This window comes from Rousettus aegyptiacus, unplaced genomic scaffold (assembly GCF_014176215.1).
Source record: "Rousettus aegyptiacus isolate mRouAeg1 unplaced genomic scaffold, mRouAeg1.p scaffold_m13_p_7, whole genome shotgun sequence".
NCBI lineage: Eukaryota > Metazoa > Chordata > Mammalia > Chiroptera > Pteropodidae > Rousettus > Rousettus aegyptiacus.
In genome coordinates, this window is record NW_023416310.1 from 98132232 (window position 1) to 98149154 (window position 16923).

The following is a 16923-nucleotide window of genomic DNA, read 5'->3' on the forward strand; positions in this document are numbered from 1 at the left end:
AAGTTATATAAAAGCTAAACTTTAAACTTGACTTTTGAGTGAATTATAGTCATACAACATAATACACTTTAAAGTGCAACACACACCATGAATCTGTTAATCTTTGTCAAAAACTACCCTAAAAATCAATTTGTATTTCTTGTTACTTTAGGAAATAAGAGGCTTTATACCTCATTAAACAGGAAGGGGCAGTTCAGAAGAAGTTACTTACTGAAGATTTTAGGTTTATACTAGACACACCACCTTTGAAATCAAAGCATCTCTTTAAAAATACAGTACAAATACAAGTTTAGGGTTCCAACCATTTAAAATGCAATAGGGATGATTATACACGGAACACACACTTACAACCTTAATAATGAGCTTGATGACAGCAGAGAGCTTGTTGATCCATAAAACAAAATTTTACTTCCCTTTGAAATTAATGCTGTTACGGTTTTTTATTTTTAGTTTTAGGTAGGCCAAAGTAAAGTTGCTCAATGAATCTTTAAAATAAGTGACTCTTGCTCCCACTTGAGAGACTCTATTCCACTGAGTAGAGACCACCTAGGTTCACTCAATTGTGACATATATGTCCCTGCTAAGCAGTGACAAAGGGCTTGCTAAGAAAAAGATAAGGCACGTCTAGGGTTTTAATGCAAAGCTTCTTCTCAGCAACTAAATACTGGATGAGCTGAGGAGAGGCAAAAATTATTAACTGAGATGGCCTCTAGCAACACAATTCTGGCTGAGATAGTGAAAGGGCTTTCAAAATTCATCTTTAACAGAAGCTCTATTTATTTAGACACACTCTGCTGAGCACCTACTCTGCATCCACTGGCGCAGGGAGGACTAGCCATAATCCTTTCCTCAGAGGTTTACAATCTGAGATAAAATAATTCAAAGTAACACCTAATTCAGCTATACCCTGGTATTTGGTATTGTGCCGGGCCTGACAGGAGTTCTGAATGATGCAACAGTGGGTTAAAGTAGTAAAAGTTATGCAGAAGGTTGCATATAAGTTAGGCATTGATTTTTAAAAAGTATTAAGAACTAGAATTTCCTGGAGAATTTTACCCATTTCAGTGGCAACTTCTGAAAGAACAAGCATTTTTTTTCTTCCAAAGAACTGACTCCTGCCTAAGAAAGGGTAAGCATTCTCCTATAACAAATTCACAGCTTCCCCAACCAATTGTACCTTTGCCATAGATAATACTATGTATCACATATGACTAGTAGTTATGTCCTCCAATTCCTCACCCAAACCCTACCAACCTCTCAAAGTCCCTGACTCTACTCCAACTCTTCCCTTTGGGAAGGGATGAAATAAGCAACAGCAGGAAGGGAAAAAACATGTCCCTGGCATTGCTAGTTGCATCTCAACATGCATTTTAGTCCCTAGAAATGTGGCAAAGGTTCCCAGGAGAGCCTACAAAAGACTACTCAATCTAAAAGGTAATGACACAACATAAACTCAGTATTCCTGTGGAAAAATACATGGAAAACTTCCACAGTGCTTCCAGGGAAAAAACTTGTTCTACCTTGAAGGATCTACATGGTCTCTTCAGGGCTCTTTTGTCAGAGGCTTCCTTTTCTCTTCTTATTCTGCACACTCTCTCTGCTGGATGGAGCCCAGTCATTCCTATTACTTCAATGACCATGATCACTCTGTTGTCTACCATGCTATGATCCAACCACAAATATTTGAATTCTTCAGACATCCTCTGAAATTCTTTCTTTCACCTACCTGGAATACTCTTCCTGACTTTTTCTAATTACTATCCATCCTTTAGATAAGACACTATGCTTCCTTGTAGAAGCTTCCTCTAGCCACCCACAATTCTAAGTTCAAGTTAGACTGTCCCTCTGGAGTACTTCAAATCATACCTTGGAGTAATTACCTGACCTCTTTCTCCTATATTGTACAGAATGAAATGAGAAACCAGAGACCAATTAGAGATATGTTTAGAAGACATAGGACTAAGTATGACTTCTCCTGATTTCATGTTATTAGTGAGAATATAAGGCTTTTCAAGTAACCCCAAATACTGCTTTCTATCTTCATTTTAATCTAGAGTAAAGCTAGAGAAAGTAGCAGAGGAGAGCAAAATACAGCGTTTTAAAACCCAAGTCAGAATGGGCAACTGAAGCACCCTCTACTCTCACCCTCAAGACAATGAGAGAAAGGAATGGAGCAGCATCTTAACCTCTAGGTACAAAGGGGAAAAATGAGGCTGTCATCTAGAGTAGAGGCCTTCAAGTTAAGCAGGGAGTGAGGAAGTGATACCTAAGGTGCTGCTGAAAGGCTTCAGAGTAGAATGGGGGCTTCAGAGTAGAATGGGGGGGACTCTCAAGAAAAATGTTTGAAAACCAAGGGAGACTAGCATTTCTTAAATAGTCGATCTATATCTTTCATGAGTACAACTAAAATAAAAGGTTTGCTGTGGAATGGGGAACACATTATCATGCAATAAACATTTACTGAATAACATGAGAGGCGATTTGATCCTGGTTGTTCTACCTGGCCCACAGATGGCTGATGGGCTCTGTATTGCTGAATATGTGACAAGAGACAAAGCAAAGGCAAAGTAGCTCAATATTAGAGTATAAAAGTTATATACACCTGCATTCCCAAATTCCTTTCAAAGAGTACCCCCTCCTAAGTAGCAAAGAAAAGAAGTTTCTAGTTTGCCTTATGTTACCTATTTCATCCTAAAAATATTAAAACTAAGTGGGTAACTCTAATATTACAAATATCATCCCGCTTTCCTTCTATTACCCTCACAGAAAACAGAAGCTTAGAAATGAGCTTTACTGTTTTTTTTCTGGATATTTTCTCAGATGGCAGCCAGCCTTGCATACCACCTTTAGATTTTTCTCGGTTCAGTGTTGCATTACACCTGAAAATATGTCCAGGCATCTGTCTAGATGTCCTATTAGTTCTAATAAGCATAGGCATTTTCAGCAGGGGCCAGAGAACACATGCTAGAATATGGCTTTTGAGGTATTCCACCATGGCTAACAGTCCACCATGATGTAAATACACCATGTCCAATTACACGCCTGCTACAGAATAGAACTACCATTAAATGAATCACAATAAGTTTGTAGCACCTTTCCACCAAATCCTGGGAGAACAGAATGAGCATGTGAACTATTCCTTTTTCTTTCTGGGGAGAAAATGACAAAATCCATGATGGAAAAAAATTAGAGCCAATACTAACAGGATCCTGGCACAAACTGAAGCATGCAGCTGAGATACTCCAATCTCTTTTTGTGACACTATGTTGTTTCTTCTTAAAAAGGACAGTAATCATCTACTTGTTAAACAGCTGCTGTGCATAATAAATTAGGAAGTTCTCAGAAGGATAAACAGGTATATAAAGCAAACAGAAACAAAAACTAAGCACATGATCATAGAATAAGACTAATTTTGAAGCTACTAATAATCCAGAAAAATAAAAGTAAGACTCAACTGTGGGGACATTTCAGAATTTTTAAATGCTCAGTTAACTGGTAAAATTGGGCTAAGATCTGTGATAAACCAGGGAACTCTTTTGGTTTCTGTGTTGATTCAAAAAACAAAACAAAACAAAAAACATGTTCTAAAGGGCTCTGATCCTCTATGCACTACTTAAGATAAAGGGCTAACATAGAATCTTTGTTTACTGAGGTGCTAACAGTGGTCCCCAACCTTTTTGGCACCAAGGATTGGTGCACCTATGAGAATCTAATGCCCAATGATCTGAGGTAGAGCTGAGGCAGTTACGCTAGCGCTGGGGGGCAGCTGCAAAGACAGATGAAGTTTCATTTGCTCGCCTCCTGCTGTGCAGCCCGATTCCTAACAGGCAGCAGGCTAGTAATGGTTCATGGCCCTGGGGGTTAGGGACCCCATCATACAACATCTCATGTTCAACCTCATGCAGGGGCGTGAGGTCGCCTGGGGTTCCTAGCTCTGTGCAGTGTGCTGACAGTGTTGACTCTTTAGCATAATATAGCAAATGTGTGCCTATCTTAAATATTAAGGCAGATTCTCATCAGTTTTGCCATTCATTACAATTAAGTATGTAGAGCAAAAAAAAAATAAAACCTTTAAAATACAAATGACTAAAATATTTATAAAATACCAGTATACAAATGTTAATTTCTTTAACAAGCAGAAATACTTTAAAAATCTTTAAGAGAATTACCAATTTCGGGAGTGAAAAGTAGAATGAGCAAATGAAATAGTCTACAGAAAAGAAAATGACAATATACCTACTTGCAAAATGATTCTCAACCTCACTCGTAATGAAAGAACAAATCAAAGAGAGCACTTTTCACCTATTAGATTCCCAGATATTTTGAAGTTTGCTAGATTCCAATATAGTGTTTACAGAGGGGTTGGATGGGTGGCTAGTACACACTTATAGACTACTGTGGGAAGTACAAATAGTTTTAAAATTTTTGGAAGGCAATATAGTAAGGTCTATCAATTTTAAAGATACATACCCCATACCCAGCAATTTTAAGAACTTATATATTAACTTGCCTAAGAATGCAAATATATTAAAACAGTAATCATTTTACACTGTCTGCAAAGCTAAAAACCTCAAAACAAACTATATGTCCATAAATTATAGTATAGCCATATAAGGGGAAAACTATGCAGCAATTAGACAGACACATCCACAAACACGCATGGGGAAAAACTATCAAACCACTAGACAGACAGACAGACCACCCCTTCCCCCTAACACACACACACACACACACACAACAAGCTTGGTGGGACAGAACCAGCTCTCACAGGAGTGCAAGCCTTTGCAAGCCATGTTTTAGTAATACAGGGAGATAAACATCTCAACCGCTGCTATGATGTTGACATGCTGCTATAGTTTTTCACAATAAGAAATGATCTTTCTTTCTTTGGGCCAAATTTTTATTATTGATTTTCTCTGCATTGATGATATCACATGTTCAACTTTTTTTGCTTGCCTTAGCACATGTCACTGTCCCTCTACTCGAGAGTACCTTAAAAGGTTTCTGAGGGAATGACATTTTTAAGCTTCAGCAACCAAGACTTGCTAGCATCTATCCAATATACATGTAAATTCATTCCCTTTTAATTTAGCCAACTGGGTCAAAGGATCCTCTAAAGTTGAAGGGGATTCTTCAAAAAAAAAAAAAAAATGAATGTGTATCTTACACTTAATTCTACCCCGTGCAAAGGACATTGTATAAGCTTGCGGCCATCTTTATAGGCAGAAGGAAATTCATCTATATATAGAAAGCTACTCAAAATGTAGAGAGGGAGAAGCAGAAAGGACAAATCCAAATTTGGCTGTATTTCAAAATAAAAAAAAGAAGGCTGCCACAGAGAAGTGAAACACAAACACAATGAAGCCATTGGCAGAACAAGTGTAAGAAAAGGGCTTGGCAATATAAATTTTGATCAGTCTATGCATTAATTAAGACTTCAGGATAGTTCTGTTTGGTTTGGTCTGATGTCACTCTGGGAGAAAAGAATTATCTTTGATTTAAATGTACCCCTGCCTAAACTTCTATGGGCAGATATATATATATATAAAACTTTCTCTCCCCGAATCTCCAACTCAGGTGCATTACTCTAAGATTTACTGATAAATTACCTACCCCAAGGTACAGACCACAAGGCTAGCACAAAAGAATCAGACTGTCACATCATCCTAGCCTTAGTATGAGGCTGCTAAATAAGAATTCCAAAAGGTTCTTAGCAAGGGATATACTAGACCCACAAAATCTCGGGCCTCTACTCTAAAAAGTATTACTTTTTGATAAATGTAAGGAGATATTCCTAGTAGCTATCAAGACTGGCAACAACAAGGTTTATTTTAACATACTTCTCCAGAGCACCTCTGTGTAACATCTCTGGTGCTGAGGTATGACAATATTTGGAGTTGGGCATGATTAAAGAAACATTTGACTTTTAAGTATAAAGTAAAATCAAGCTCCATCTTCACCACAAAAGAACAGAAAATCCCACATATACATCTGTACACCTGCATCTCCAAAGTGGTGAAATAATTCTCCCTAATCAGCAACACATAGTAAAAGTATAGTAGAGGAATGCTGGTAACTATAGCACAAGCCCTGCCACTTGACTCAATCTGCTTAAACCCATTTATAGAGAAGGGAGATGGACGGGTCAGATTTTACTTCTTTGCCTTGTCGTGAATAACTAAAGCAGTGAAAATTTAAACAAATGATATGGATATTACTTTCCAGAAGTATTGCCACTTTCACATATGAATGCAGAATAAAGCTGCTCTAAAATGAAACCAGAAAGTTTAAATTTAAAAAGAACATGGATTTCTGTTTAGCCCTTTTAAAGATTAAAAAAATGATACAAAATTCCATCAATGGTAACTGTGTACTCTACCAATTTTAAGGCAAACACCAACCTTCTGTTCCACTGCCTGAACCTTCTGAACCCAAAGAGAGGGCAAGTGAGCAAGACAGCTGGTGACCTGGAAGGAACTGCTCTTTGGATACTGTGATACTATATCATTGCCCACTTCTCCAGAAGCATCAAAAAAAAAAAAAAAATTATTATTCTTGACTGCATTAGTGTTTCTCTTGACAATTTTCCCTGCCCATAAATCTGTTACAACGGTTCTGTGATGATATTTAAGCATTTCCCATTTTTAGTATATAAGAGGAAGGCCAAGCAGGCCAGAGGGCAGAAAAGAACCAAGAATCTAACGGGAATGAGATGCTTTCTCCTTCTAAACTTTCACGTACAACTCATTCCTAATCATGGCTGCTCTAATCCAACTGACTCTAATGCATTTCTCCACATGGAATTCAAGTGGTTACTTTAGGAGAATTTAATCCAGCTCCTCCTACCTGGCAAAGGTGTTTCCCCCCCACCCCCTTCATCAGAGGATGGCTGAATTCAAAAGGGCATTTACAATATCCCAAAGGCTTCTCATCCTTTAAAAAAAAATTATAAAGAGACTACCCTTATCAGATTCCCCCTTTGGAAGTTCTGGGAGCAAGTTCCTATAGAACTGAAATCTAAGGTAACAGAGCCTGTAAGAATCTGATTAAACCTTATTCACAGAAAAATGCATAAGCAACAAAATTCTACAATTCAGCCTATGGACCCAGGTTAAGAACCTCTAGTCTATGGAATGGCAGACTATGGAAAGGACCAAGGTCAGTGGCATCCTTGATGTCTGAAACAGGACCTCTCCTTCCCTTTCTTAACAAGCAAGCAGGAAGATGCTAGTAGTGCTAGTGCAGGCTCATTCCTGAGAACATGGGGTTCCATTCATGGGCAACTTTGGCTTGGAGACTTTTATGTGGCCTGGGGAAACCATCTTAGAACTGTGCTGCACTCTAAGATTCTGCTTGTCAAATCTTCCTTTCCCTCTGCTTTCAGAGGTGTCAGACCTGCCCTGGGGTCTGAAGATTATCGGCCATCAGAGTATCCCTGCTGCCTTCTCTCTTCCTTTATACTTCCTAGGCATTTTCCTCAATAAAACACATACCTCTCATCACATCCTGGGGTTTCCTTCTAGTAGACTCAAACTGCATACCTGTAGCTGCTGTCGTTTCACAGTGCCTTTACACAGGGCCCTTAGAAAGGCCTTGAATTCTTCCAGTCCTCACTCTAGTACCACGCTCCAACACAGAAACTATACCCCTTAGAATAACGACTTCTTAGACTTGCCCAATGGAATGAAGCCCCTGGAAGCCAATAGGTCGATGATTTTTCACAAATGTCATGGGTGGTTTTGAGATTTCTGCCTTCAGGTGTGAGATAAGACCCACTAAGGTAAGTGTCAATGGTATAAGAGAAACTAGCATGGAAGGCTAAATCAATAAGGGACAATGTATAAGAGACCTTACCTTTGTCAGGCCTGAAAATATGACCCTGACTCATCCTAGAAATGTCTTTCATATTTATACATCACTACACATGAAGCTGTACATTAATAAACAAGCTCTGAAAAGTGATGACACTATTCAATAGGGAGAAGACAGAGTTAGGTCAAGTAAAAACAGCCAAAGCAAAAATCCCATTACGAAGTATGGGTAACCTTTTGTATTCACTATAGAGAGTTTAACAACAATAAGTAGGAGACTCAAAGTCAGTTCTTAAGTGTGCCTGTAGGAGCTGTTAAGTGTACAAATATATGCTCTGTTACATGGGTGCCACAATGCCCCAGTCACAGCATCGATGAGGTTTTCAGTCGAAGAAGTAAGTGAGATTCTGAGGTAAATGCAAGAGATTTCATTAGAATCCAGCTGTGCCATATCACTTGTCCTAGACCATTTCTGTTCCATTGTTAAAACCTAGGACATGCACTATGAAATGACTGTTTCAACATACCTTTTCTCTTACTAACTGAAAAATCAGCATTATTTTTCAATCAGCACTGTGATAAAACACTGTTATAAAACAGAACAGAAAAGAAATCTTTTAGAATTCCCCTGAAATTCTCAAAGAGCAAAATAACCAAATGCTTTGCGAATTTTTTTCGTCTTAATTCTTGGAGCATGACGTTAAGCTCTTACTGACAAAGAAGCCAAACCCACTTCTCTAATTTACCAACAAACTGAAAGTAAATCAGTCATACTTCCATTTTAACCAAGCACAACAACAAGGTGATTGAGCAGCTTCCCAAACTACCAGAGCAATGGGCACTAACTTGCCTAGGCTGGAGTTACATCAGTGCTTCATAAATTGTGCAGGCTCCTGCCCATTTAAATGATCTTTCTATGCAGAATCGGCAGTCTAACACTGGCTTTCGCAGGCATTAAAAATCATCACTCTGCTAACCCAACTCACTGTTCACAGTCTTCCTGAATGCAGCCTTTATTACAACCTCACTGCTGCTTCCTACACTGTAGGAACACCATGTTTTTAAGTCAGGAGTTCTTCTTTCTCGCTTTGTTGTAATCGGGGGTTTACAATGACCCGATATTGTTATAAAGCACAGTGCTTTATAACAGTAATGCTTCTGGAAAACCCAAACAAAAGACACGTCACCCGGTGACGTCAGCCTATATACAGTTCTGTGCGGTCGCAGCACATAAGCAAATCCATTCTTGTGCCGTTTCTCAGAAAAGCTTTTCAGTAAATGCACTCATGCTGCTCCAGGAGCTCTTCTCTGCAACAAGCTGCCCATCTGCCATCAACAAGTTAAGACTGAGAGAACTAACAGCTGCAAAAAGGAGAGACTGACAATTTGATTAACCAGCTGGGCAGTTAGAAGAGAGTACAATAAATAATTTATATTCAAAAATGATTTAAGGGATCAGAGTGGTCACAGAAAATGAAACCAATGCTTTTGAGAGGAACATCCTAAGGAAAAAAACAACTCACCCTGGTGGATTCAATTTTACTCAGAAAGCCTGGGACACAGAAAACAGGAAATCGGTCAAAGGCTCCTGCATGTTAGAGCCTTTTACAGACTCACTGCGTTGAGTCTAACAACCGCGACTGAATGCAGCCTCCAAAGTGCTCAGAAGAATGGGTAAGTCCATGCATTATGTGTCTTATATAGTCAGCAAGGAATCATGCTTTTTAAAATAAGCCATTGAATTCATATTTTATGGGGGAACTCAGTCACATTTTTGGATTTTGAGGCTTAGGTAAAAGCAAATATTGCTGATGACAGGACATGTTTTATCTTCTTAATGGTTTAAGTTTTGTTCTAGTCAGACTAACAAGGTTAGTTTTTCTGCAACAAATGAAAAATAAGTCATATGCAGTGAAATCTTTCGCCATAATGTTTTTTGTCTTTTTTTTTTATAGCTCATACATTATGCTGAAAAATATCCTATCTTCTTGTTTTCCTTAAATTATATTCTGCAGGCTTACATTTCAAGTGGCCATTAGGGGCCCCTATGCTGGCAGCAATATATGCAATGAGTATGGTTTTAAAAATGCTGCCTGCCCTGGGAATGGCGTGTCCACCCAAATGCCGCTGCGAGAAGCTGCTCTTCTACTGCGACTCTCAGGGCTTCCACTCAGTGCCAAACGCTACTGACAAGGGCTCTCTGGGCCTGTCCCTGAGGCACAATCACATCACAGAGCTTGAAAGGGATCAATTTGCCAGCTTCAGTCAACTTACCTGGCTCCATTTAGACCATAATCAGATTTCAACAGTAAAAGAAGATGCTTTTCAAGGACTATATAAACTTAAGGAATTAATCTTAAGTTCCAACAAAATATTTTACTTGCCAAACACAACTTTTACCCAACTGATTAACCTTCAAAATTTGGACCTGTCTTTTAATCAGCTGTCATCTGTGCACCCAGAGCTCTTCTACGGCCTTCGGAAGCTGCAGACCTTGCATTTACGGTCCAACTCCCTGCGGACTATCCCAGTACGCCTATTCTGGGACTGTCGTAGTCTGGAGTTTCTGGATTTGAGCACAAACCGTTTGCGAAGTTTGGCTCGCAATGGATTTGCGGGATTAATCAAACTGAGAGAGCTTCACCTAGAGCACAACCAGCTGACGAAGATTAATTTTGCTCATTTCCTACGGCTAAGCAGTCTGCACACACTCTTCCTACAATGGAACAAAATCAGCAACTTGACATGTGGGATGGAGTGGACCTGGGGTACTTTAGAAAAGCTAGACCTGACTGGAAATGAAATCAAAGCCATCGATCTGACAGTGTTTGAAACGATGCCTAATCTTAAAATACTACTCATGGATAACAACAAATTAAACAGCCTCGATTCCAAGATCTTAAACTCCCTGAAATCCCTCACAACCGTTGGCCTCTCTGGCAATCTGTGGGAATGCAGCCCTCGAATATGTGCTTTGGCCTCCTGGCTGGGCAGTTTCCAAGGCCGGTGGGAGCATTCCATCCTATGCCACAGTCCTGACCACACCCAAGGAGAGGATATACTAGATGCAGTCCATGGATTTCAGCTCTGCTGGAATTTATCAACCACTGTCACAGCCATGGCTACAACTTATAGAGATCCAACCACTGAATATACAAAAAGAATAAGCTCATCAAGTTACCATGTGAGAGACAAAGAAATCCCAACTACTGCAGGCATAACAGTTACTACTGAAGAACACTTTACTGAACCAGACAATGCTATCTTCACTCAGCGGGTAATTACAGGAACAATGGCTTTATTGTTTTCTTTCTTTTTTATTATTTTTATAGTGTTCATCTCCAGGAAGTGCTGCCCACCCACTTTAAGAAGAATTAGGCAGTGCTCAATGATTCAGAACCACAGGCAGCTTCGATCCCAAACACGACTCCACATGTCAAACATGTCAGACCAAGGACCGTATAATGAATATGAACCCACCCATGAAGGACCGTTCATCATCATTAATGGTTATGGACAGTGCAAGTGTCAGCAGCTGCCATACAAAGAATGTGAAGTATAAAATCTACCCGTCATCAAAAATTACATCAGATAAGTAACCTATTTTACATAGTAGGGATTAAATATCTAATTTTTATCAATGGTGACATTAAGCCTAATTTTCAAAAACCAAGTGGAGACTTAAGTTTTTAAAGTGTTTAAGTGTTTTTAATTTTTTTAAATGAAACCATATTTTAAGTGTTAAATGAAGCAATGCTCACATTAATTTGCACTCCTGTTGGAAAGTCTAAAAATGCTTACTTTAAAAAATAAGACATTTCTTGTATGTGATTATATACTATTGAGTGTAAACATTTACACTAAGATCTCCATATGCTATTTTTTTCTATTGAAAACAGTTTGGAAAGAAGCTGAGCAGAAAAAGATCTAGATCAATACTTGTTTGATCATTGCTTTCCATCCTAAATACCACGAACTGGCTTGCTGCTTAAAAGGAGACTTAGCAAAGTTCTCTTGTATGATAATTTGGTATTTCCTCAAATCTACAATTTATTGCCAGTATGGGAAGTAAAATTTCATGTATGCTTAAGACTGGTAAATATTAAACACTCTTCTTCCAGAGTTTTTGCCTGAGTTAATAGATATTATCAAAGTCCACATCATGAAATCAGAACACTTTATGTAATTCTAATAAGCTGAGTGACTTTTTAATATATTTAAACAATGAATCCAACTGATTGTGAAAAGGTCTCATTACAATGAAATCAATACTAAAAAATTACACTGACTTTGTATCATACATCTCTAGTTTGACTTATAATGGACATGTTGATTTTTGTGGCATTTAGACAATTATTTTAAACTAGTGTTAAATTACCATTTTACTAATTAGTTTACTAAATCCTATATTTACATTTATATGTGAAAAAATATTTAGAAAATTATTATGGAGAGAAAAAAGATATAAACTGAGTCAACTTAACAATCCTGTGACCTGCTCCCTCTAGTTTGAAAGAATACACAAAATTCTTTCTTTCTCTCTCCTCCCTCTCCCCCCTTTGTACCCGCCCCCCTCAACTGTCATGATCAAAGATGCCTTGATAAACGGGCTTAAACCTCTTTCTTCTGCCTTTTCTTAATCTTCAAACCTCAAAGAGCCAAATTAAAAATAACTGTCTGGCAACAGGCATAACACTGATTCTTATTAGAATATATTATAAAGGAACCATTAAAAAATCACTTTCTAAATATTATATGGTAAAACTTGACCTTTTAATAAAGATACACATTCATGCTATGAGAGCAGTTCCTTCTAAGTGAAAAGAACAACATATTACTGAGGCAAACCTCACGGCAGAACACCCTATATGCTTATGCAGCCACACAGTGGTAACTTGAAGATGGCACGGAGGTGAGGGGATTAAAGGAAAGGCAGCATTTTAAAATCTGACTCACAGAAACAGGTTAGCTGAAATTAAAAGGCAGCCAGCCAAAAGTGAGGCAAATGGGTAGCTACGTACAATCTGCATCAAACAGGGCAAGGCCCCGGACCTGCAGCTAAAAAAAGGAGAAGGGAGGTTCTCTAGTATTAATATAAACATTCTATAATTAACTAATATCACGTTTTTCATGCAGAAAAAAGCCACAAGTATTGTGTTTCTTCTATTATGATCTCTATGGAGAAATTATAACAAATTTGGGATTTAGATGCAAGTTACCAATTTATACAGAATTTTTCCATAAACAAAATGCTACGTATGTAGCAGCAAAAACTAAGAAATTAGACTGACTTGATTTTAAAAGAATAAGCATCTTTACAATGGACATTTACTGTATGTGAAAAGAGCATAAACCCTTAGAAAAAACCACTACCATTAAAAAAAAGTTATCTTTCCTTAACACAACCATTAACATGATATCCTTAATTCAAGGCATACTTTCTTCCCTGGACTGAATGGAAAACATGTTAAGACTATAGTTTAACCCATGAGATTTAACTGTAATTTTTTCTTTTTAATACTAAGAGAGGGGTATCTACATACGTTTCAAAGAAAATGTCTCAGTAAAAAACAGACAAGATCACATATTACTATATAAATGTGCTCTCTACATTTTTTAGGGTAGGTAGATTAGTTTGGCAAAGGCTCAGCCCAGTGGAATTCAGTTAATCTTTAGCAGGGAGCATTTCATCTCTTGTTAAACCAGTCCCTGGGCCTGCCTGGGCAGGGACAGAAGCTGATTTTACAGCACAGAGCACAGCTCACTGCTTCCCTACAGAAGAGCGGGATCAGAAACACCTATTACAAATCAGAGCTCCACAAGCTAAAATTTACCAACTCATTTATCAGGATAACCATGAACATTTGTCAAGAGAAAGCTTTGTCACAAGATTCCACTAGCCATAAAGGATAGCAAAGGAGTATTTTCCATTTTAACCACAATCAAAATTAATTGAAACTGTGAGTAGTAAATGGTCTATCAATCGGTAAAATCCTTAATGTATGTAGAAAAGTAGAATGGAAAAGCAAGTCATTTAGTAATTCAGAAGAACAGCACAGCCAAGGCCACTAAGGCACACTTTCAAGTTGAAAAATAATTGATTTTTTTACCCTCCATTTTTTTTTTTTTTTTTTTTTTGGTAATGTTCTAAGAAAAATGAGTGATAATGCCAAATAGCATTTCCCTTTTTCACTAAAGCGCAAACTTCCCTTTTGAATTGCCTATAGACGGCAGGATTCCATTTAATTTTGGCCTATTTGTATACTATTATCAGTACAGGTTTGAAGATGAGACTGTTAGTCATATGTGCTCTCTGTGGAAGAGCATCACAGCTACACTGCTAACGAGATTTTAGGGCTTTTGTTTTGTGGTTTAGTTTTACCCTCTCCAGCATCCTCTCGCACCTACTCTCTCTTTTTTTTCATTTTCAAGGTTAGAGGAAAATGACCACTTAATCAAGAACCAGAAAAATAGTTAAATCTCTCTGGATGAAGAAAAGCTAAAGAAGGTTATGATCCTGTACCACCTAGTAACCAATAGTTTGGAAGCATTTATATTCATTTCTGTAGCTTGCCAGGGATTTCAATCACCTTCCTGAAATAAGAGTGGGCTGATAAATTTGCAAATCCACACACAGCTCTGAGAATACCCACTGCCAACATCAAATAGCAAAGATACTAATTTTTAAGCCAAAAATCTGCACTAACACATGTAATTTCTTAATGTGCCTAAGTTAATTTCTGTACCAATTCAATGAATGAAAATGACTGAACTTTCCAACTCCACTAATTATTAAAATCCATCTGCTTATTCTGATGCTAGTCACCAAGAGCTAGACTCCATCTTTCCAATAAAAATGAGCCCTATGTTGCACTAGGTCTAAATCCTAAAATTCAAAACAGGCATACCATTTTCTTAAGGCGCATTTCCTACACAGCTATTGGAGAAAGAAAACTGTGCATGCCCTATTCTCTCTCTAAAGTGTGTCTATCAATATGAAATTTTGAAAGAATATTCTTTATAGGCTGGCATATTTCCATTTTCATATCAGCAATACAGGGAGAGACCCGTCTCAAAAATCTGTTTTGAAACATACTTTTTAATATCTTGCTGGTTAAAGTGTTTCACCCAGGAAAAGATAAAGGTGATAAGGCCATTCACAGATAATTAACTATTTCTGTTCCTAACCTAGGGCAAACCTGAATAATTTAAGGCAAAAAACAAACAAACAAACAACAAAAAAAAACAAAAACAAACAAACAAGGAGAAAATGATGGGTTTAAGTTTTCATACTGTTATTGAAAACGTTTGGAAAAATCTGCTATTCCTTTAACTAACCTATTCTTCCTTGGTAATTTAAAAAAAAAAAAAGTATGATCTATGGAATGTTTGTTGAACCTTCCAATCAACACCTTGACTGGAAACCAAAAGTATAGTCCAAACACATTGTATTCAATCACATTAAGAGCCATTGGGGATGGGGGTGGGGCGTGAGGGAGGTAGGAAGAAAACCTTATTACACTGGGGGGGTCTGAGGGGAAATGGTAAAGTACAGTGTACAGGAAAGTTTTGTTATTAAAATTGTGTATACTGTAAAAAGTGAATGTCTTTTTTTTTTTTTTTAGATTTTCCTTGGTAATCTATCAATTTTGACATGTGAAACCTGAAAAACCATTTGTAACATAGAAACCTTAAATGAACAGTTGCCTCATACTATGTTCTCTACAATGCCAAATGTGACAGCTGAAGAAAGGGCAGCTAATCATTACCTGTTTTCATTCAGAGACAGGCAAAACTGGTCTAAGAAGTAAAGGTAAGGGGAGTAGGGAGTTGAGGGTTGGCTAAAAAGCCACCATACCAATAAACAATAGTCATGCAACAGTAAGCTTCTCTGTTACAAGCCTTAGAACAGGACAAACAGCTGTTCGTAGGGTTCACAGAGCCTAGGGTTGGCCACCATCCCCCAACTTCCCCAATAGCAGACTGCTGCCCCAGCCTGGTGAGCTTCAAAAAGGCACTCAATATTCAATTGCCTATCTCCAGCAAAAAGCAACTTGGCCTGTAACTTGGGGTCCACTGCAGTACATCACAGTAGCACCTTGCACACCATTCCTGAGAGGGAGGGCCATAGGTGCTAAGCATGTTGGGAAGCCTAGGATTCCTCCATGACTCTACCCCAGATGCCAGCTTGTTAAGTATGGACAGGGAAAGGAAGGCAATATTTTTAACTAGTGTCCATCAATTGACATTTACCATCCACAGGACAAAATATTATGTCTGTGTAACAGGAGGGGCAGAAACTGCCCTGGCCTTGAGGAGTTGGCTTGCCAGGAATCTGCCATGCCTGCCAAGATGCACTTATGGCTTCTTCAGGCCCAGAGCACTACAGCAGGACAAGACAGGCCGGAAGAAACAAGGCTACTACTCCTTTCCCCAACACCCAGGGATAAGAGAGCTCTCATACCAAAAATCTCAGCAGTAACTAGAGCAGAGACAGGAAGCATAGCACAAAATCTTACTGTCAAACTCACCCAGTATGCACTAGAGGGCATAGGTGATGGTGGTTTCAAACTGCACAAAGGAATGAAGTCCTACAGTTAATGGAGTTAAAAGCAGAGCTTATTAACATAGTTCTCATACATTTTAACCTTGAAAATCCCATGTAAAGCTACATCTGATTTCTTTATCAGTTATTTTAATTAGTTTTGCCTGTATGCCACAGCATTCTCAGGTTCCCACTCAAATTTATAATAGATTTCTTCAAGGTTTGTTTAAAGAGATTTTTTTTTCTTTAAATGTACCTAACCAGCTGGGTACTCAAGTCTCCCTTAGAGAAACAAAATGTACTACAAATTGTCTTTCACAAAGAGAGAAGAAAAAGGGGGTGAAAAGCACTGCAATTCCAAACAGCTCTCCTTAGCATGAGTTCCTCCTCACTGCCAATATTTTGGGAACACTCTTAAGAAACAGACATTGAGTCTCCCTTCTCCTATCCGAAGGGGACATTTTAAAGAGCAACCAATCTTCAAAGGCAAGTACAATGAGACATCCTATCCTGCAAAGCCCACAAACTGAATATACCATTCCTTTATGCATGGAGGCCCAAGAGCAA

At 38.3% G+C, this 16923-nt stretch overlaps 2 protein-coding genes across 7 annotated transcripts in view; one reads left to right on the forward strand and one right to left on the reverse strand.

Moving 5' to 3' along the window:
• CTNNA1 (catenin alpha 1) overlaps window positions 1–16923 on the reverse strand; it is a 187005-nt gene that overhangs the window by 45691 nt on the left and 124391 nt on the right. The window lies entirely within an intron of this gene.
• On the forward strand, window positions 9025–12053 carry LRRTM2 (leucine rich repeat transmembrane neuronal 2). Of its 3 annotated transcripts, none has more exons than XM_036225207.1 (2): window positions 9025–9485; window positions 9767–12053. In XM_036225207.1, exon 2 carries the CDS (start codon window positions 9859–9861, stop codon window positions 11371–11373), a length of 1515 nt encoding a protein of 504 aa, XP_036081100.1. In that variant the 5' UTR covers window positions 9025–9485; window positions 9767–9858; the 3' UTR covers window positions 11374–12053. The 3 variants fall into 3 exon arrangements, with proteins under 3 accessions (XP_036081100.1, XP_036081101.1, XP_016016086.2); XM_036225208.1 differs by having other exon boundaries at window positions 10255–12053; XM_016160600.2 differs by having other exon boundaries at window positions 9050–9485; window positions 9827–12053.